Raw genomic sequence first — 22,968 nt, 5'->3', positions numbered from 1 at the left:
ATTAGAGGAGTTCGTGGTCAAAAAGAATTTTACAAATAAGGGAAAAAACTTGCATGAAAAGAAAATATTGAAGAGTTAGAAATAAATAAGGAAACCAAATCAAAACAGGAAAGGTTTTCCTCTACCGGAATATTCTAGGTTTTGGAGCTTTAATTGAAGAAGATTTCCGGTCAACTTTGCAACTCTATAAAGAGACTTTTCCGCAATTCAAGGCAAATGCTATTGAGAAAAATTACACTGAATCACTCGTGTCAATAGCGATCACGACAAAAAGATACTCTTTGATACTCAAACTGCTCAACTGAAGAACATGTGTCCTGAAGATGAAGTTCTTTAGTTATTTAGGTTGAGTCAAGTGTTCTAAATTGTAACTTATTTACTTTTGAGAAGTGTAATTATAGGTTAGTATAGAAACTTTGACTTTTTGATAGCTTCGTAGACTAGAGTTAATTTGGGAAGGGGTAGCTACAATTGAGTTGATTGTAAGGGTAGGGTGCTAGAGTTAGTCCCATTGGTTATAGAGTTGTAACCTAAAATTGCTCACTTAAGTTAAGTGAAGTTTGAGGCAAATCCTAAAGTAGGTCGTGATTTTACTCCCTTGAGCAAAGAGGCTTTTCACGTAAAAATTATTGTGTTAATTAATTTTTGTATTTTATTTCTGTTTGTGTTTGTCTGCTTAAGTTCAAAGAACGAGGTTCTTTAGAATCGCAAAATCGGGTAAAATACAATTCAATCCCCTTCTTGTGTCTGGTTCAACTCTAAAATAACAATTAGAAGCAACGTTGTCAGTTAGGACCTATTTCGCTATTGAATCTTTTCTCTTTCGAATTGTTTAGTCTCTTGCAGGTAGAGTTGCTCAGGAGCAATCGAAATATATATATATATATAGAGAGAGAGAGAGAGATTCATATTATATTTTTTTAGTTGTTGACGAAAACAATATATACATAGTAATTAATATTAATCAAAGATTCAATGTTATTTGTTTTTAGTCCTCTTGTATTTAGAAAAATATAGATCGTCTTGCAACTTTAAATAATTTTAATATAGACTTTTACTTTTGTGAGTTAAAAATTTTGTTTTCTATTTTTTTAGGACAAATACCAATAAAATTTGTTGTCTTCAACTTTTAGAAAATACAATTCCACCAACCAAAACTTAATTCATTTTTCTAGTAAACTTTGTGACTTTATTGATTACTGCAACTTTTCTACTAATAATCCGTAATTGTAACATTTACCAATTGATGAGATTTCTGACATTGACCAATTATTTGTTAGGTTGGAGTTATATTTTTGTTGTTAAACTAAATATTTCATAACACTAATAATTCATCATCTTTCTACCTATTTAAAGGCTCTTGAGTCTTGATTACTAATTCTTGAGTCTTGATTACTAATAAATATTTTTTTCGTCTTAAATTATTTGTCGTATTTCTCTTTTACACGTCTTTAAAGAAAATATTAATTAGAATAAATTTTTGACTATTTACCCTTATTATGTCTTTAATATAATCTCTCTTCATTGAACATTTACTTTATTTACGTGTCATCTCCATCTTCAAGAATAATTACTACTAAGGATAAAATGAAAAAAATAATTAATTTTATCTTAAATTTCTAAAATGATAAATAATTGAAACATCTATCTTTAGACATTATGATAAATAATTTGAGATAGAGTGAGTAGAAATTAATTCTTCATATTAATTGTATATTGGTTTATTTTAACTCTAATTCCCTGTCTAACTTTACTTTTAGAATAATAAACAGTACTGGATAAGAAAAAATGGAAGAACCAATATAGTATTTATTTTCTTCAAATTATAAAGTAATAGCAGTTCTTCATTTTTTAACTTTAATGTCTTGAATACAAATATAATGTTTAGTGGTTAGATATTAAACATTGAAAATTTGAATTCCTAAAACGTAGTTTAATGTCAAAATTAGCTGTTATATTTGGTCCTAAATATTAGGATTTTGAATTATAAAAGGAAATTTTTTGTTGATTTAAATGTCCTAAATATTGAGATTTTCTACTATAATAAATAAAGTGTAGTTGGTTTCAAAATACTAAATATTAAAAAATTAATAAAATGACTATTCTATCCAGTGCGAATTGTATTTTTTAAGGATAAAAAAGGCGAACGACATTTCGTTAAGGGTTTTCGTACTTTTAATATAGTATTGATAAAGTAAAATGTATTCATAGTGTTTCCTTGAATTTCATATTGTTGGAAATGGTTTATAATGATTTACATATTGTTTTAATCGTTGAGGTTAGATAAGTTTGAAAATATATAATCGCATTGAAACCAAGGTGTTGTGTTGGGTTGTTGCGGCTCATGCCTTATTTTAATTTTGTTGTTAGTTAAGTTCATTGGACTTTGCCTTATAAAATGCTGACAGTCAGCTTTTGGTAACTTGGACAAAAGTGACTTTTGGTATGATATAAAAAAAAAGACTTCATTTTAAAATTTTAACTCCAAAATTTCTCACATATAAATGTTTCATTAGATATTTGGTCATTCAATTTATTCGATTCTTGCTAAACATGTACCAACATATGACACATTATGTCTTTAGTTATATGTAGTAAATTAAATGGAATGAACTTATATTTCATGAAAAATTCAAAAAACAAAGGAAACTGAAACAAAAAATATCGACCATATTTGTTTTTTTGGGTGAAATATGAGAGTAGTAAACATTGGCATACTTAGATACTTGCTTTGCTAGTTCAAAGTTATGTTGGATTGGTGGATGGATTCCCCAACTTCGTCAGCCAAGACCTGCAAATAGAAAGTAAGTTATTAAGGGGGGACCATATATGTTTGGCTAAATTTATAAGCTCGTTAAACTGGCTTATAAGCACCGTTTGGCTTATCTACGCATTTGGTAAACACTCAAAATGCTTATAAGCTAAAATCAGTCATAAGTCATAAGCTGATCACCCCCAACTTATGCCTTTTCAGCTTATAAGCACTTTTAGTTTGACCAACCATTTTACTAGTTTATCCTTAATAATATTTTCTAATTCACAAAATACTTTTCCCAAAATAAATTTTTTGACTTTCTCTTCATTCCATATTCGTTATTAATTCTTTTCTTTACAAAGAAATTTTTAATTTATAATCTTTTGAAAATAATTCAAGGGTATTTTAGTCATTTTAACAAAAGAATAGCTTATCAGTACTTTTTAATCAAACACATCAACTGCTTATTATCAATTTTAGCACTTCTATCCTAACACGTAAATGCTTATTTTAAAAATCAGTTTCAGCACTTAAAAAAACTTTTCAGCACTACAAGCTTATCAGCTATTTACAATCAGCTAATCCAATCGGGCTCATTGTTTATGTATTTCCCAGACTGAGATAGTTAATCTGATTTCAATTTAAATAAAACTCGGACCAAAGGAACCATGAACATACTATAGCTGATTCAAGAATAAGATTTGATACAACACTTAATATTAAGCAAGCAAAATGGTCCCTCTGAGAAGATCAAATAAGTATTGCCAACCTATTTTATGTTTTTGGATTTCTCATTCTTAGTCATATATAACTTCAACAAATACCTTTTTGATCTCTACTATTAACGCTTCATTTCTATTTCTATGGTCGATAGGACCTTTGTTCTACGTAATACGTAATACCAGTGTTTATCTCCAATATTTATGCCATATTTTTTTCTTTTCTTTCTGCGACAAATTGAACACGAGTAATCTTGTATCTTATCTTAAATATTTTTAACCAAGAAAGCTCTTGATCTTCTGACCATTATGTTATGCAAATTTCTATCATATACTTTGAACCTTCTTCGTTCACTATTTCTAAATTGAGATTTTTATATTTAACATAGCTTCTTTATTTTTATTATCATTATTGTTTTATTTATTTCCTAATGAAAAAGAGGGGGAAAAGTGAGTGAGGGAGAGGAAAGAGTAATTAGTTTTCCAAAATTCATCACAAAATGAATATTCTTACCTAAATACCGTACTTCTAGGAGCAGATGCATCAGACAAAACGAGGGAGAAGAGTAGCATTAGAAATAAAAAAAATAATATGGAAATTTTGCCTAAGAAATTTTTTAAAAATATTTTCTTAAAAAATTGTATTCGTATGACTTTTTTTCTTCTTCGAAATATTCATGAAAAGCAATTATTTCTTAATTTTACGATTACCAAAAGAAGAACAAAGCAAAAATTAGACATGGCCAAGATTTCATCTAAGGCACCCTAATAATTATTATTTCTGAAATTAAAGTGACGGTGTAATAAGCTCTCGTTTGAACATAACTGTTTTTTCTTACTTTTTTTCAAAAAATAATATTGAAAATATTTCTTCATACAATTTGATTAGTTTTTAAAAAAAAATTTAAGAAAAATTTTCAAGTTCCAAATTTTTGGTTGAAAATATTTCTTTCACTCATAAAATATTAATATTTTTTTCAAGTAAAATGTATATCCAAATATATTTTAACTTTCAAAAGTTATTTTTAAATGTATTTTTTTTTTTTTTTTAAATTTCAATCAAATCTATACGGATATGGGTAACTAAGAAGTCAATTTTATTGCCAAAAAATCATTGTTGTCGAGTAAAAAGGAACTTCCAGTTTGGGCTTTTACTTCTTTCTTTGCTTTCCACAGTTTCGAAAGGCCAAATCCGACCCAAATTTGATTTATATATTATTTCCGCCCTAATTTCAAAATTAGGCGAAGGTTTCTTCTTTCTCACCATTTCTACCCAGAACTTGCTATCTGCAGTGTAATCGAATCGAATCGAAGTGTAAGTTCCTCGCTTTCTCTAATTCTCTCGCTTGCTCCGTTATTTTTCTTATGATAAGTGTTCTCCTATCTCTCTTCAGACAAATGCTTAAAACCCTTTTTTCCGATGATTCGTAATGGTGAAATACTAATTTAAAATTGGAGGGGTATGCTTCTTGTTTGCTCTCACGGCGTTAAAAGAAAAGGTTAACTTCGATTCCTAGTTGTTTGCATTTTTACAAACTAATAATATGCATCTTATTGGCTTCCCGTGTGATAATGGCTCCAAATTTTCTGAAACTTTCTATTAAGAAAAGGGAAAGGGGAAGAAGACAATTAAGATGAATTAGTTATCATTCTACTAGACATGAGGGGTTGCTCAGATGGTCAGCATTCGAGTCACCAAAGGAGCAATTGCTCCAACAAAAGGGGATCAAAGGAGAATCAAATGGGGAGGGGAATAAAAAAAAATAGTTATCATTCTACTTAGAGTCTATTAAGATAACTAATTATTGGTTTTCCATGTGATAACGGCTCCAAACCGGTGATGGTGTACTCAGGGGTGGAGTTAAAGGGAGGCTAGGGGGTTCAGTTGAATCCCCTTTGCTAAAGATTGTACCTTGCAAATAGGGCAAGAACAAAACTTTTTTAGTGGAGAATTCTCAGAGGTGATAATGTCATGATTATCAGAGGAAAAGATAAAGGTGAGACTGGTACCATTAAGCGTGTCATACGTTCCCAAAACTGTGTAATCGTTGAGGGCAAAAACCTGGTTAGCATTTTTCTTGGCACATACTTTATATCCTTTAAACGTGTCTTGTCATAATTTAGTTCTTTTTCACTTCTTTTTTTCATTGTTTCCAAAAATCCTGTTTTAATCTGTTTACTTGTTATTACTTGTTTCCAAAGATTTAACATCAATTTGAGAATCTTAACTCCCAAAGTTCACCTAATTCCAACTTTGAAGTTGCAACTTGCAAACAGATTTCAAGTCTTACAACTGTTTTTTGTTTCCCCACTTTTGTGTCTCGTCATCTATGAGCATTATGCTTATATTTGGTTGTATTATTTTCAATGCAAGGGTTATGCAAGATGTTTTTTTCAATGCTTATGCTTATCTTCGAGTTATTTTATTGCATGTAAATGAAATGTGGAACCATAAACCGAAATCGAGTATTTTTTGGATTCTTTATTTTATTTTATAATTTTATTACAAGGCTTTGCGCCTTTCATCTAATAGCTCCAGGCTCGTACTCATGGCCTTGTCGTTTGATTCCTTTGTCGCATATGTTCAACTAATTTCATTTCTGCATAACAATGTATATATCTAATACATAATTTAGAGGTGAAAAGTTATCCGTGAAAAATGTTGAATGAATTGATCATAAATTATGAGATTTAAAAAAAAAAATCCCTTTGAAAGAATATATTAATGGTAGAGAAAACGGAAAGAGATTGTCTCTCAAGTTTTGAAGACATTTCTATCTAATCTTATGCAATCTTCAGAAAAATTTGGAAAGTACAAATCTACAATGAAAATTTATGATTCTCTTAATTTTCTGTCTTTTGTTGGTATAATGATTAAAATATTACTTAGATCACCTATTCTTGTTCCATTCCCCCATCATGTGTACCTGATTTTAGCTTAGTACTTCAGAAGCCTGAGAACCTGATTGTTATGGCTTGAATCGAGAATTTTGACAGTTTGACCTTTGGGGTCATCTAAAGGTTCACTGGTAGTCTTCTGGGAACGATTTAACATTATGAGCCTCTTAGTAAGTTTGCAAGTATAAAATGGTTGTCTCAAAAATAAAATCCATTCTTAATGATCAAAAAGTTATTGCTTTTCATCTATTTTCTGGTTCTTATGTCGTCGTTATTATTTCTATTGTTTCTGTTGATGGTATTGATGTATTTGTCTCTTTTCGTCTTCTTGAGCCGAGGGTCTTTCGGAAACAACCTCTCTACTCCCTCGGGGATAGGGGTAAGGTCTGCGTACTCACTACCCTCCCCAGACCCCACTTATGGGATTTCACTGGGTTGTTATTATTGTTGTATTGTATAAACTGTTGAATCCCCTTTACATAAGGAAGATTCTAGTATGGTGGTAAAGCGGTAAAAGGGGTTCAAAATTAGGTTTAGGTCATATGTTCAAATCCTAGGTGTGATACTCTAACCCCTTGTATGAGTTTCTGGCTCTACCACTATGTACCGATATGCCCTTTTGAGTATTAGTAACCAATTCTCTGAACCTTGTATGAGTTTCTGGCTCCGACACTATGGACTGTTATTCCCTTTGAGTATTAGTAACCAATTCTTTGAACATTTCTATTTAGAAAAGGAAAAGGGGGATAAGACCATTAAGATTAATTGTTTATCATTCTCCTAGAGTTTCCAGCACGGTGGATGAAAGTCATAAGCTCAAACGAGTCTATAGAAACAGGTCCTTGAGTTAAGCTACTATGTTAGAGAATTATGTCATTAAAATCTTTAAGAAATACTCCCTCTGTCCCAAAAAACAACACAGTCACTATTTGGGGAGTCAATATTTTCTTACAAGTGACTATAAATAATTGTAATCTTTTCTAAACATGTAGATTTTATTTTAAAAGAAAAATTAAGAAATCAATGTCTGGATTCATCTTTTGTGTGTTGACTCTCGTACTCAAAAGTCAAAACTCCTACATTCTTTTTAGGACGGAGCGAGCGATAGGTTTTTGTGTATTAAGACTTAAGAGAGTTATTATTGGAGAGTAGATTTGTTTCTACTCTATACAAGTAGTTTTGGTGGCATGTCTGCTCATTGTTCTACTTCATGTTTTTCTATTGCAGAATATAGCCACCTTGTTGTAGCAAAGTTTTGCTGTTAGTTGGAAAACCAAAGCTCTTTAGATCCACAGAAGAATGGTAAGTTCTCATTTACACCATAATACGTCCTTCCTAAGTTTGATTTTAGGAGGAAAAAGGTGTAAAGGACCAAGAATCAGCATTAAAGTAGAAACTGTCTGGTTATTACTTACTTTATTTTCTTAAAGAAAGTTGGAAACTGTTGAGAAAGGAAGAAAAAGGACTAAATTATTTGTTGATGAGACGGAGGTCAAAGGGTTAAACGTTACCTGTTAGTAAAGGTGCAGTTCCATCTTTTGTATGCATGAGCAGGAAGGAAGAAATGTGTATTATTTTAATTGCCATAGTTTCTTTTAGAAACCTTTTAATTGCGATAGTTGTTTTATACAATTTCTTGTTTGTGCTGTTTCAGTCTGGCAGAAAAGAAACTGTTTTAGATTTGGCAAAATTTGTCGACAAGGGTGTGCAGGTCAAGCTTACAGGTGGAAGACAAGGTGTGTCATACAATCTTTTTATTGAGTGGTTTAGATATACTTAAATCTATATATATATATGGGCTGCATTGACATCCTGTGCTAAAATATATATGTAAGGTTAGTTATTTTTACATTTTAACCCTGTCGCCAAACCAATTCATTCAGTTATTGATGGCTGGAATATTTGGAAACCAAGTAGCTATAGCCTATATGTTCCCCTGAAGTTAGAGGATGCAAGTCTGGTCAACCGAGTTTGATCCTTTAGATCTACTAGAGTCTCGCATTGGTTGGAGGGTATGTATTGTATTCTCTTCATAATATTTCGGACAATCCACACCTCATGAGCTAGCTTTTGGGGTAGAGTTGGACCCAAGGTCCATTTTTCTTATCAAAGACGTTGACCCTCTCAATTAGAACTTGTTTAGTGAAGAATAATCTCTGTTGGTTAGGGAAACCTTATCTTGTCAGTAACCCGGTCAAGTGTAATCATTGGAACTTTCATCCTGTCAATCATGTTCTCTTGCTGTTAAAACAACTTATCTTTGTCTTTAGCTAGTTTTCGACTTCCCTTTACGTCTTTGTAATCATGTTCTCTTGCTGTAGCTTACGGGGTTGTATTGTTCATACCTCGCCATATCATGGTCAGGGTTGTAAAAGCACAAATTACAATTTTTTTTCTGACCTGCTAATTAAATTTCTCTTCACAGTGGAAGGAACACTTAAAGGCTATGATCAGCTGCTAAATCTTGTCTTGGATGAAGCCAAGGAGTACCTTAGAGGTAACACAATTACTCATAGCAGTCTTTCCGTGTTTTATTGAGTTCAAAATACTTTTGGTTTTGGTTTATGCTACTTCTGAAAATCTTATTTGCCTATCACTTTGTAACTTTTGAAAATTCTATTTTTATTATCAAGTGGTGGTCAGTCAATGAAATGTATTCTTTCCAACTTATTTTTCTACATCAATGTAACATCCACAAGTTCAGTCTTGCCTTCATTGATACTTTATATTTTCTTTATCATTTGGTCAAAGAGAATTACCTTTTCCCTGGAACCCCATTCGCCAAACTTAGCTTGTACCAAACTCAGGGAAAGGAGATGGATTGTGATAGGTTGACGGCCAGTCTGAAAATAGTCTGCCTGTAATGAATCCTTTCTAATATGGGATTGAGCATAGTTAATTGATGTTGCTGCTGTTGACGTTTTAGTTTTGATTGGGGTGGTTGTTATAAATCCTCTCTTCTTTGCTGCTTGTGACATGTCATCTTTACACCCCTTTAGATATATCTGGCTTATGTTCCGAACTTCTGATATTCTGTTTGTCTTGAACTGATGGAGTTTTAATCTTGTAATGCATCAATAGACATAGAAAGTAGAGTCTTTGTTCTCTGACGTAGGAGATGATCAACTATGCTCATTTGATAGGCTTTAGAATGTTAGTTGTCAGGAAAGTGCATCTGTAGATTGCTGAATGCCAAGTCAAGACTGAGATACTTGGAATTTGCCCTTAAATAACTTTCCCTTGCTTTAAAATGTGGCTTTTGCCCTAGTTTTCTGAAGGCACATTAAAATCCACTTTAGTACAAAGATCTCTGTTCTATTTCTGGAATTGCGTTTCTTTTTTCTTTTTTGTGGGAAACCACCTAGGCTCCAAAATCGGATATCTATGTGGGAATTTTATAAATATCAAAAAACACCTGCATAGAAAGAGGACTATGCCTTGCCTTCTGGATTCTACCGCAGAATTGAACAAACTCAATCCTGTAGAAAAGGGGATTCGGATGGGGTCAAATATAATCCAATGCCAAAACTAGATTTCCTGTCCTGTCTAAATGTGAATACAGTGTTACATTAAGTCTAGCATGACGGGCTCCTTCGGATTTACACTTTGGTTAACACAAAAAAAGAAGTTAAGAGGACTCCTCCTTCATACAAGTATAATCACTTAAGCTTTAAAAAATAAGTGTATTCAATAGGCTTGACTTGTCTGATTCTAAAGTTTGGCATTTGCATGTTGTCCGACCTGTATGGCCCTTTAGCCTCCATAGGGAGCTTGCCCTAGGCATAGTACAAAGCTATCTCACTACATGTGGCGCCCCATTTAGCCAAGGCATCCCATACTTCATTGGCCTCTCTATAGTAGCGTTGATCCTTAAAACCATTCGGGAGCATAATCTGTCGAGTGCCTTCAATGTGCTCTTTGAGATTCCAAGTTGTATCGCATCTAGCATTCAGCATGTTCACCACCAATTCTGAATCACACTCCTTAATCACTTTTCTGTAATATTCCAGCACCACCAAGTACCATATCAGGCAGCTCCAGCTTCTGAATTATTATTGCTTCCATTTCTTACAGGGAATGCAACAGCCATAACCATCTCTCCACATTTATCCTCAGCATCCACTTTGCGCCCCAGCCCCATCTCTGGCCATTTAACTCCCATCAGCATTCATTTCAAATTCCCCTTTGTTAGGATACTTACATTTCACCTTTATAGTGGTTAATCTTGGTTTAAATAATTCCGCCACTTTACAGATTTCAAGTCAAGGTATGATTCAAATAATTCTGGGGAATTTCTTAGTTAGCATAGTGCTAACTTGAAACATGATCTGATGCTTCATGTTTGCCATTGAAATTTTGGTATTCCCCTGTCTGATCGAGCATCTCTGTTTCCAAATCTTCCAGCAATGAAGTAATGGAACTTTGTGTAAAAATCAACATATGCACGTGATTTCATGGTTTGGCACTCTACCAATCCTTCAAAATGTCCCTGTGACGAATATGGACACAGTTCATTCCCAAGGGTCCAGCAAGAAAGGACCACAGTTCCTTTAGCTGTTTCACCTTCTGCAAAAACATGTTAAATAGTCTCCCTCGCTGGAATTGCACTTAGTTTTGCATAAGCCTCTCTTGCAACACATAAGTTATTTAGTTGTTAAAATTGATGGTCTCATCGGATATCCTCTATCAATGTGTTGCAAATATCCTGCTCAGTTTCTTAGTTTACTAGTTTTTAGTTAAGGGGGTTGGTAAACATAAGATTGTCATTGCTATGTAGTAATGAAAAAAATTAGAGGGATGTCAATGCAGCTTTTATCAAACTGAAATGCTGAAGCAATTTACCACTGTACTCTGCTCTAGTTTCGTGTTGAAAAATAAAATATTTTTGCACTTCTACTACACCTATATTATCATATTTGGGTAGCCCTAAGCGTCAGAAGAGAGAAATTGCCTCTTCTGCCCTCTTAGTAAGGATTCAGAATTTGCAATGTTGCCCTACACTTCCAAAGCATTGTTTCAACTTAGTATTTAGTCATATCTTTTTACATGCTGCATTCATGTGTCTTCCTTTATTTGTCATTTTAATGTTCTATACCGAGACGAGCTACTTCCTGCCCCTTCTTTTTCCTCTATGTTGCATCTGTGGGTCTCAACCATTAATGTAAAACGAGATTATTACATACTTTTCCCCTGTGGGTCTCAACCATATATGTAAAACGAGATTATTACATACTTTGCCCCTGTGGTTCTCAACCATTAATGTAAAACGAGATTATTACGTACTTTACCAGTTCGCGCATCTTCATTTTGTTTTGAATTATTTCATTAAAAATTGAACTTAGCACAAAGATAGTGCTAATGGAAACAGACCCTAGTTACAAGACTTCCAGAAAGACAAAAACAAGGCAAGACTTGTGTCAGTTACAAGGACCCAATGAGATCAACTAGGGACTCTACATCTTGCACTAAAGCTTCTTTACACCAAAAGTGAAACAAAAATATGCATTTCATTTTGATCTTCTGTTCAGAGTTGGCTAAATCTTCAAAACACCTGGAGTTCCTTTCCAACCAAACTGTCCCCCAAATACATGCAGGAATGATGCTCCACCACTTCTTCTGACTTGTTCCAGCTGCTAAGTTGTCCCACACAAACAAAAGCTCCATAGTATCTCTTGGCATTGCCCAACTTAGACCTTTCATACTCATGAACAGCTGCCATAATCTACTGGTGACCTGACAATGAAGGAAGAGATGACTGTTTGTTTCATTGGCCTTGCCACATAGGAAACATTTGGAACATAGGAGCATTCCTCTATCATTAAACTCTCGTGAGTCAAGACAGCCTGTTTGACCACTAGCTAACAAAATACTGCAACTTTAAAAGGAACCTTCAAACTCCAGATATGCTTCCATAACCAAGGCCCTTGCTGCTGGACTGATCTGTTAAGGCCCTCATATGCAGATTTAACAGTGAAAACTCCTCTGCAATTGCTATCCCATGTCAGTTCGCGCATCTTCATTGGAAGCCTGTTATTGTGAACTTCATGTAAACTTAGTCTGTTTTGCAAAATTTAGTAGAGTTTTGTTTATAAGAGCTCTTGGTTTGATCTGGCACATGAAACTAGTTTGCTAATGTATCAAGTTTAACTTGGAGTACTCAGGGTGAATTTGGTAATTAACAATCTTCGAGAAGGAATAGATAATGCGCAATTAATGTACTGAATACTTGCTTTTTCTTGATGTGTACTTGTTGGAAGCAAATCCAGCCGACTTCACAGATTGTCCTCCCTATCTCCATATTCTTTATTTCAGTACAACGGGACAGCAAATTAGTTGATTAGATATCTTAGCAGCTACTCATCATATTGATCATTCTAATGTTTCCAAAAAAACCAAGGTTACCTCTCACAGGACATGTTAATCGTTATTCTTTTAATCTCTTTCATTGTACAGTTGATGATTTCAAATTGTTTTGCTGTAGATGCTGATGATCCCCTGAAGACTACCGAGCAGACACGAGCTCTTGGCTTAATAGTATGTGTTCATTAATTATCATACATATATAGCAGTTTTTTGCTTTCCACTAATGCACATAATTTGCAGTAAGCTTTTCTAAATGCTCTGCTTATATGCAACTACTGCAACCGTCATTAAGCACACTTATGAATTTCTTGTATTCTTTTTTCCATTTGCTTTTTATTTTTTTAACGGGCTGGGGAGGGCAGAAGTTATACTTGAGAAGTCATAGCATTGTTTTCCTAAATTGTTTTATCAAGTGTTCAAACTGCATCAAAACAGTCCTACTGTTATCTATTCATCATGTTGACATAAAAACAATCCCAGCTTGTTCTTCCACAAGCTTTGACTGATGACACTGTTAAGATTTAAAGTAATAAAAATTGCTCCAAACTTGTAGGCATAAATAAGCACATCTGATAGTTTCAAGCATATTCTAGAGGTGTTTTTATGTCTGAATATTAGTATTCATTTGAATTTTGAAGTAGTTTCAATCATATGTCTGTCAAAGAATATGTGCCTTTCAGAGAAGTGCCACAACTTTGGTTGAAGAATTTATTACAACTATGGTGGCTAAAGTGGAAGTTAACATAATATGACCACTTTCCTCTGCTTCTAAAAGCCTTCCTTTCTTGTGCAGGTCTGCAGGGGTACAGCAGTAATGCTAGTGGCTCCAACTGATGGTACAGATGAGATATCCAATCCATTTGTCCAGCCAGATGGGGCATAGACGGATTATCGTTGTTATTTCAATTTAGCTAACTCTAATGCTGTAAACAGTCTGCATCTTTGCCTTGTGTTAGCCCCACCTAGTGGTTAAAGACATATATATACTTTCAGTGAAGATGGAACAAATGCCTGGATTAGTCTGTTTCTATGCTTGAAATGTTGCACCATTCAGAGCGTTAGTGTTCTATTTCTATTCGAGGCGACTTAGAATAATGCTTCTAGTTGAATTTGAGATAAGTTCACACTATATGGAAGATCATCTGTAATTTATCCATTTCCTTTGATGTGAAGTGATTTTAGTTTCCTATTCGCTAATGTCAATGTCATCGACTTCTGTTTTTTTTTTTTTTTTTTTTTCTAGCTAAACATACATTTGGACTATTTCCCAATTTGGGCATGTCATCCTGTAGGTTTATGTTAATTTTTTCTTCGCATTTTACTTGGCTAATCATAAAAGCACATCTCCTCCCGCGCCCCCTTTACAGGGAAAAAGGAGAGAACAAAGTTAACGACGAAAGAATGAGCAATCTGTTTTCCTGTGAATGACGGCGTTAGCACTACATTCTTTAGAACTAAACGGTCGTGTATTCCTATTTTTTCCTGTAATAATGCCATTTGGGTTGTTTCCCTTACAGAAATAAAATTTGACAATTCCTCGTGTTCAATGAAAATGGTTATCTTTTTGTTCACATATTGTTATAATAATTTTTAGAAATATTCGTCTGCAGTCTTTATTTGGAATGGGCTGACTTGGCTACTGTTTTTGCCTTCAACCTGAAATCGGGTTTTCGTCATTATTATATTTATAAAAACTAACAACTCACCTCGTTTCTGAATGAGGATTAGTGTTTGTTTATTTTTTATGTAAGTTGTTAATGATCTTTCTTTGAAATCAAACTCGCCTGATATTTGTTACTAGAGAATGACGCAAAAAATATAAAAAAGAAAAAGAAAAAAGAGGAAAATAAGTAAGATGGTAATATAGTACGTTTAGTTATCTATCTAGTATGAGAGACTAATAAGTGGAGATTTTGACTATTTATTAACGCCTTTTAACTTTTGTTTTAGTCAAAGCATTGAATTGTGTTCCCGGAACTAATGAAATTGTGCAAAATTGCACGAATGCTGGAAATTGGGCTCCCGAGATGAAATCCAACTAAAAAAGGAGAAGTCTAAGCACAAGGCAATAAAATGGTACAGAAGCACAAAATGTGCGGTCCGCAAAAGAAATTGCGAACCGCAGAATTCCATATGCGGTTGCAACTAAAGAAGGCAAAATCTGGAGACAATTGTGCAAATTGCGGACCGCACATGAATTATGAAGCCGCAAAAGCTGGGCTAGGAGCCAAGATTATAGAGTATGCAAATTACCAAGTCCAGAACATCAGTGCATTGCGAGCCGCATAATATTTGTGTGGCTGCAACCTTAACATTGCGGACCGCAAAATAATGTCTTGTGCCCGCAATTCTAAATTTGCGGACCGCAAAAAAGTTGCTTCGCGGCCGCAGTTCAGAATTGTGGGGCCGCAGAACTCCAGCTCCTATCAGACTGCACATGGAATTGTGCAGCCACAGAATCTCCCGAGGGGTATTTTTGTTCAGCCTTGTATAAATAGACGAGTTTCACAAAATTAGGTCAAGTTTGAACATCAGCAATTACTGTAGCCGTTTTTCTTTACCATTTTTAAGTTTACTTTGCTTTGGTATATTTTACAATAGATTTAATCATTTTAAGCTTTCATTATGAGTTTAATTAATCTTTCTTCTTCATTTTCTTCAACCCCAAGTATCAGTAGCTAGATTTTTACTAGGGTTGTCACCCAACCCTAGTGCGTAAACCTTATGGATATTTAATTTAACGTTTGTTTATAATTGAGTGTTTATTATTTAGCTTAGTCCATGCTTTAGTTTGAGAAATTAATGGTTGCAAACATTAGTTCATGACTATTTGACTTAGTCTCTTCTTGAGAAAGAGAGACCTAGTCTAGGATAACTTGGCTAACAAGGAATTGGATCAGTTGAGAGATTGATTTACCCAATTAAAGGGTTCAACCTAGAGATAGTAATAACCCGACTTGAGTTTTTATCAACTGTTTTGTGTGATACCCATTTGGTCTTGAGAAAGCCAAATTGGGCAAAATCACTCTCTGACCAAGAGGTATTGAGTGGGTAATTTAGAGTTGATAGTTATAATACACCCTCGTCAACAGAACAAGCATTAAAGTCTTTATCCCATTAGGCAAATACCTAGGTAATGGTCACAGCCCTAAGCTTTTTATCAATTTGGATAAACCTCAAAAAACAATTATCTCTAGTCTTCTTTCTTTATTTTGCAATCAATAGAGTAAAATTAGAATAGAAAATTAATCTTTTTGTAAAAGTGCAATCTCGATAATTTAATCACACACATTAAAATATTTACACCTAGCTCCCATCTTAGCTCCCTGTGGATTCGACCCCGACTCTTAAATGGGTTTCTATAATTGCAAACGACTATTTCATACCTCTTCTGAGGTGTGCATTTGGACGTGATCAATTTTTGGCGTCGTTGTCGTGGAGTTAAAAACGATGTTAGCTATATATTTGGGTGTGTTTTTGGAGTATCTTCTTTTCTTTCTGTATTACTAACTTGTTTGAAAAATTGTAGGTACAACCATGGCAAACAATGAGCTCGAAAATATTGCTTTGGGGGATGTGAACGTTGAGGATGACCAAGTGGATGAGGTTCCTCTTGAACCTCAAGCCAATAGGAGAGGCTGAGTGCCTCATGACAATGTGCATGTTCCACCTTCACCTCTACCACGAACGTCTCCACACCGGGTGTTACTCAATGAAGGATATGAAATTGCAATAGTCCTTCCCCGTAGTAGGGCGGGCAACTTTTAAATCACCAACGTGATGCTCACTTTTCTAGAGCAACGAGGTTTCTTCACCGGTGCTCCAAGTCAAAATGCATACAAACATTTGAAGGGGTTTGTGGACACTTGTTGGGAGAGCAAACAAACAAATGTCTCCGAGAAAGCATTGAAGCTAAGGCTTTTTCCCTTATCTCTACGGGAGAAGCTTTAGATTGGTTGGAACGTTTGTCGAACCATTCCATTCACACTTGGGATGAGTTGGTGGAAAAGTTTATTTCTAAGTTCTTCTCTACGGGGCACATTGCTACACTTTTGGATGAGATTTTGGCATTTAAGCAAGAGCCAAATGAACCACTACACGAGATATGGGAAAGCTATCGAACAATGGTCAAGGAATATCCCAACAACGATATTACGGAGAACATAATTCAACAAACTTTCTATTATACGATCAACACAACCAACCAATGTGTAATGAATCAACTTACCAGTGGGAACTTCATGACTACGCCTTATGCAGATGTGTGTGAGATTTTAGATAAAATGGCGGAAACATCATCGGCATGGCAATCCCAGGCTAATGTTCCACAAGGTGATCCCAATGTGATCCACCTTCACAAAGAGTTGCATGACTATAGGCAAGCCATTGCTGAAGTTACTTCCACCATGAATCAACTAGCAAAGGCTCAACTTCAACAAGTGCAATATCCTAAGCAAGTCAATGTCATGGAGGGAGTGAACATGATGATGCACAAACGAAGAACAAAGGGTCCACAAGTGCAACATCGAGTGGATAATTTTGTGCAAGAGAATAGTAGTTTTGATCAAGATGACTCTTACAATGACCAAGAAGAGGTGGTGCAATATGTGAACAACTTTCTAGGGCAATGAAATAATTTCCAAGGCCCAAACCAACAACAACAATAGCGACCTCAAAATAATCAAGGCAATTGGAATTCTAACAACCAAGGAATTTGGAATGGTGGAAACAATCAAGGGAATTGTCATAACAACAATCAATTAAATTGGGGGAGTAACAATCAAGGCGTATGGAACAATAATCAATACAATCGGGGGTCGGGTTTTCAAAGTTCCCCGATGTATCAACAACTGAACAACCCGCCTCCTTATCTTTCTCATGGTTCTAGTTCTTCAACCAATGAGATGGGCATATTGATAACATGTTCAAGCAAATGATGGAAAATAATGTCAATTCGGATGCCCAACTTTCCTCACACAACATATCGATACGCAACTTAGAAGTGCAAATGGGGCAAATCTCTCAAGCTCTTAATTCTCGTCCTAAGGGGGCACTACCAAGTGACACGGTGGTGAATCCAAAGGGTGAGAACAATACGGGACATGCCATGGCCATTACTACAAGAAGTGGAAGAGGTGGGAATGCACCCACCTCAAGTCAAATGCAACTTGTGGATGATGAGCAAGTGGTACAAAGAAAAGAGGTCTCGAACAATGTGATGCAATCAAATGATGAAGTTCGGAATGATATTGATGATAATGTGGAAGAGACTCAGGAGGATGTGAACCCGTCTAGGGATCACATTATTGGCATACTGGAACCGGTAGTGCAAAAGGCTTCACCTCCATATCCTCAAAGACTTGCCAAACAAAATGGCGAGAATCAATTCAAAATTTTCATTCAAATGATGAAGAGTCTCTCAATCAATGTGCCATTAGTTGAATCTTTGGAACAAATGCCCGGTTATGCCAAGTTTATGAAGAATCTCGTGACGAAGAAGCGGTCAATAAATTTTGAAACTATCAAAGTCACTCATCAAGTGAGTGCAATTGTGCATTCAATGGCTCCTAAGTTAGAAGATCCTGGTGCTTTAACGATTCCTTGTACAATTGGAAGTGCCGAGTTTGCTAAATCTTTTTGTGATCTTGGGGGGAATATCAATTTGATGCCCTTTTCGATTTTTAAGACCTTGGGAATTGGGCAACCAAGACCCACCTCTATGATATTACAAATGGCCGATCGAACCATGAAAAAACCTTTGGGGGTGATTGAAGATGTCTTGGATTGTGTTGATAAATTCATTCTTCTGGCGGATTTTGTCATTGTTGGTTGTGAAGTTGATTATGAGGTGCCGATTATTCTTAGAAGACCTTTCCTTGCTACGGAAAAGGATCTTTATGATGCTGAAGCCATAGAACTCACTTTATGGGTGGGAAATGAAAATGTGATATCCCATATGTGCAAGGCCATGCGACAACCAAATAGCAACGAGGTGTGTTCTTTGGTGGACTTGGTGACCGATATTATTGTTGATGATAAAAATGCCATAATCAATATTGGTGATATTTTGGAGGCCGTCTTGCTCAAATTTGATGTTAACGAGGATGGCTTCATGGAATGTGTAAACTCTTTGAAAGGAATGGGGTCGTACAATTACGCACCCCGAAAACTATCTTTGGATCTTGAAAATAGGAAAACTTCTCCTACAAAGTCTTCCATTGAAGAGCCTCCTACCTTGGAGTTGAAGCCATTGCCTCCACATCTTCGGTATGAATTTCTTGGCCCTTGTTCTACTTTACTGGTTATTCTTTCTTCTTGTTTGACTAACGTGCATGTAGATTCTACATTGGCGGTGCTACAAAAGAGAAAGAAGGCTATTGGGTGGACATTGGAGGATATTCGGGGGATAAGTCCCGCATTTTGCATGATAAGATCAACTTGGAGGAAGGTGACAAACCATCTATCGAACATCAAAGGAGACTAAATGAGACTATGCAAGAAGTTGTCAAAAAGGAGATTATCAAGTGATTGGATGACGGGGTTGTCTACCCCATTTCCGATAGTTCGTAGACTTCTCCGGTTCAATGTGTCCCAAAGAAGGGGGCATGACGGTGGTCACCAATGACAAGAATGAGCTGATTTTTACAAGAACGGTGACCGGTTGGAGAGTGTGTATGGACTATCGCAAGTTCAACAAAGTCACAAGGAAGGATCATTTTCCACTCCCCTTCCTAGACCAATGCTTGATAGATTGGCCGGTCATGCTTTCTATTTCTTTCTTGATGGGTATTCGGGATACAACCAAATCCTTATTGGTCCATATGATCAAGAGAAAACAACATTTACATGTCCATATGGTACATTTGCTTCAAATGGATGCCATTTGGTTTGTGCAATGCACTAGCGACTTTTCAAAGGTGTATGATGGCTATGTTCACGGACATGGTGGAGGACTACCTTAAAGTGTTTATGGATGACTTTTCGATAGTTGGAGATTTTGTTTATGACTGTCTTGCAAATTTAGATAAAGTGCTCGCAAGATGTGAAGAAACGAATTTGGTGCTCAATTGGGAGAAGTGTCATTTCACGGTCGAGGAAGGAATTGTCCTTGGCCACAAAATCTCAAAGAATGGAATAAGTTGACAAGGCAAAGATTGAGGTGATTTCTAAACTTCCACCTCCAACTTCGGTAAAAGGTGTGCGGAGTTTCTTAGGCCACGTGGGGTCTTACTATCATTTCATCAGAGATTTTTCTAAGGAGGTGAACCCATTGTGCAAGCTTCTTGAGAAATATTCTAAGTTTAACTTCAATGATGATTGCATGAGAACCTTTGAATTGTTAAAGTTCAACTTGACAACCACTACCATCACCACCGATCCAAATTGGAGTGACCCCTTAAACTCATGTGTGATGCTAGTGACATAGCGGTTGGGGCTGTTTTGGGGAAACACATCTACAAGATTTTTCATCCGGTATACTATGATAGTAAGACCATGAATGGTGCCCCAAGTCAACTATACCGTTATGGAGAAAGAGCTACTTGCCATTGTGTTTGCAATTGAAAAGTTTCACCCGTACTTGATGGGTGCGAAGGTTATTATCCACACGGATCATGCGGCAATTCGTTATCTTATGAGCAAGAAAGATTCCAAATCTCGGTTGATGCAATGGGTGCTTTTGTTGCAAGAGTTTGATATTTACATCCAAGATAGAAAAGGGACTGATAATCAAGTGACAGACCACTAGTCTCATTTGGAGAAGGAGGGTAGGCCGCATGATGGCCTTGAAATCAATAACTCCTTCCCCTATGAGCAACTCTTGGCTATTTCAATGAAGGAGGTTCCATGGTTCGCAGATCTAGCAAATTTTCTTGTGTGTGGAATCATCTTGGAGGAGTTCTCTTCAAACCACATGAAGAATCTCAAATGGGATTGTCAAGATTATTATTGGGATGAACCATACCTTTCCGGATTTGCATGGATGGGGTGATTAGAAGATGTGTACTGGAATAAGAACAAGGTGAAATTCTTGGGGCTTGTCATGCTTCGCCATATGTTGGTCACCATGGTAGAGCGAGAACGGCGGCCAAAGTGCTAAGTTGCGATTTCTATTGGCTCACTCTTTATAAGGATGCAAATGATGTAGTGAAAAGATATGATGAATGTCAACGGGCCGGTGGAATCTCGAAGAAAAATGAAATGCCTCTCACTACTATTTTGGAGATTGATATCTTTGATGTGTGGGGTATTGGCTTCATAGGTCCTTTTGTGAGTTCTTGTGGAAACACCTACATCTTGGTCGCAGTTGATTATGTGTCTAAATGGGTTGAGGCCGTTGCTCTACCCAACAATAAGGCGAGAAGTGTGTTGGCATTCTTGAAAAAGAATATTTTCACAAGGTTTGGTACTCCGCGGGCTATCATAAGCGATGAGGGGTCGTATTTTTGTAACAAGGCTTTCGACATTTTATTTAGCAAGTATAGTGTTACTCATAAAGTCACGACTCCTTATCATCCACAAGCTAGCGGTCAAGTAGAAGTCTCCAACCGGGAGATAAAGAGTATTTTGTCCAAAATAGTGAATGCTAACCGGACAAATTGGTCAAAGAAGCTTGATGATGCATTATGGACTTATCAAAGGTCTTACAAAAACTTATCGGAATGTCTCCATACCAGTTGGTGTTCGAAAAAGCTTGTCATCTTCCGGTGGAACTTGAGCACAAAGCCATGTGGGCTCTAAAGAAGTTGAATCTTGATTGGGATATAGCCGCTAACTTGAGGGTTACACATTTGAATAAATTGGATGAGTTCTGGTATCATGCTTATGCAAGTTCGTCCTTGTATAAAGAAAAGATATCCATGACAAATACATTTGGAACAAAGAATTCAAGGTATACAATCTCGTATTGTTGTTCAACTCGAGGTTGAGGATGTTTCTCGGAAAGCTAATGTCTAAATGGAGTGGTCCTTTTAAAATTGTGGGTGTTACGCCTTTTGGTGCATTAGACTTGAAGAACAAAAATAATGAGGTATTTTGAGTCAATGATCACCGAGTGAAGCACTATTTGGGAAAAGTTGGAGATGACCATGTCGTGGCGGTGATTCATTTCAACTGATGGTATTTTATGTCGTGTCGCCACATTAAATCAAGCGCTTCTTGGGAGGCAACCCATGTTTCTTTTTCTTTTCTTTTCTTCTTTTGTAGTTAGGTGTTATTTTTATGCTAACTTGATTTGAAGTATGCTACAAGGATGAGTGTGCCTTACAGGAATGGTGGACAGAAATCTGGCTAAGTGTGCAAAATTGTGCGGACCGCACATTTACTATTATTACAGTAAAAGCGTTTTGCGGCTACACAATTATCTTGCGGACCACAGAAATAAAAGGTGGAAATTTCCAACTCTCTAAAGTTGGTCTGTAAGAAAAATGGTCGATTTGCGGCCGCAACAAGGAATCTGCGGCCGCAAACACAATTCTGCGGACCGTAGATGGACACCATAATTGAAGCATCATGTAACAGAGTGCGGTCCACAATTGAAATTCTGCGGCCGTGCTCGCTCTTCTTTCACTTAGAGAATCGATATGTATACATAGAGGGCTAGGGTTAGTGTTACCCTTTTCCCTCTTTGAGCAAATATCACAGTAATCTTTTGAAGTTCTTGCTGAGTCTACGTGTGCATTCATACAACATCTTTGATCAATCACTCATCACACTCATTCATTTGGTATGCTTCACAATCTTGTTAATCATTTTCTTTTAATTTTTAGAATTTTAGTCAAAGTTTAGGCCATTTGTTAGTAGAATTGTACAACCATGTGGGGGTAAATATGTAGTGGGTTATCTAATACTTGCTTATAGGGAACTGGGGCAAACGTGTTTTCATGCTTTTATGTTGTTTCCATGTCAAGAATTGCTAAAAAATTGCAAAACCTAGTTAGTCATACTAGCATGTCCGTAATTGTTTGAATTTTGCGGCGCAAGAAATTTGTACGGTCCGCAGAAGTTGAGTCTAGGGAAACTTAAGTAACGATTGGGTCGGCGGCCGCAAGGAAAATTGTGCGGAGCGCAGAATTTCCATTGCGGACACAAAAAAGCTAATTCTCTGTCATCAGAGAATTGTGCGGATCGCAGAAAACATGTTACGGTCGTACATCTGTCAATTATTTGTCATTAGAGAGTTGATATATTTTTAGTTCATGAGTTGCGGCAGCAATGAAAAATGTGCAGACCACA

General features: G+C 35.9%; 2 protein-coding genes across 4 annotated transcripts; both read left to right on the top strand.

Moving 5' to 3' along the window:
* Positions 1-4,636: 4,636 nt before the first annotated feature.
* Positions 4,637-13,932, top strand: LOC104085040 (sm-like protein LSM7). Of its 3 annotated transcripts, none has more exons than XM_070177654.1 (6): positions 4,637-4,789; positions 7,600-7,674; positions 8,027-8,108; positions 8,798-8,869; positions 12,854-12,906; positions 13,529-13,932. In XM_070177654.1, the coding sequence occupies exons 2-6, from the start codon at positions 7,672-7,674 to the stop codon at positions 13,616-13,618; spliced, it is 300 nt and encodes a 99-aa protein (XP_070033755.1). In that variant the 5' UTR covers positions 4,637-4,789; positions 7,600-7,671; the 3' UTR covers positions 13,619-13,932. The 3 variants fall into 3 exon arrangements, with proteins under 3 accessions (XP_070033755.1, XP_070033757.1, XP_070033756.1); XM_070177656.1 differs by lacking the exon at positions 4,637-4,789 and adding an exon at positions 4,874-4,973; XM_070177655.1 differs by lacking the exon at positions 4,637-4,789 and adding an exon at positions 5,338-5,471.
* Positions 13,933-17,743: 3,811 nt separating this feature from the next.
* On the top strand, positions 17,744-19,263 carry LOC138894520 (uncharacterized). The gene is made up of 3 exons (XM_070179221.1): positions 17,744-18,016; positions 18,149-19,002; positions 19,074-19,263. Exons 1-3 carry the CDS (start codon positions 17,744-17,746, stop codon positions 19,261-19,263), a joined length of 1,317 nt encoding a protein of 438 aa, XP_070035322.1.
* Positions 19,264-22,968: the final 3,705 nt, after the last annotated feature.

Source organism: Nicotiana tomentosiformis, chromosome 6, assembly GCF_000390325.3.
Source record: "Nicotiana tomentosiformis chromosome 6, ASM39032v3, whole genome shotgun sequence".
Classification (NCBI taxonomy): Eukaryota; Viridiplantae; Streptophyta; class Magnoliopsida; order Solanales; family Solanaceae; genus Nicotiana; species Nicotiana tomentosiformis.
This window is presented reverse-complemented; position numbering and strand designations above follow the sequence as displayed.

Bases quoted from the DNA above. Each gene is read 5' to 3' on its own strand.
- LOC104085040 (XM_070177654.1), top strand. The intron at 8,870-12,853 runs GTAACACAATTA...GTTTTGCTGTAG, and splicing joins AGCCAAGGAGTACCTTAGAG to ATGCTGATGATCCCCTGAAG. The intron at 12,907-13,528 runs GTATGTGTTCAT...TTTCTTGTGCAG, and splicing joins CACGAGCTCTTGGCTTAATA to GTCTGCAGGGGTACAGCAGT.
- LOC138894520 (XM_070179221.1), top strand. From the start codon at position 17,744: ATGGGGCAAATCTCTCAAGCTCTTAATTCTCGTCCTAAGGGGGCACTA. The intron at 18,017-18,148 runs GTGAACCCGTCT...CAAATGATGAAG, and splicing joins TGGAAGAGACTCAGGAGGAT to AGTCTCTCAATCAATGTGCC. The intron at 19,003-19,073 runs GTATGAATTTCT...ACGTGCATGTAG, and splicing joins CCATTGCCTCCACATCTTCG to ATTCTACATTGGCGGTGCTA.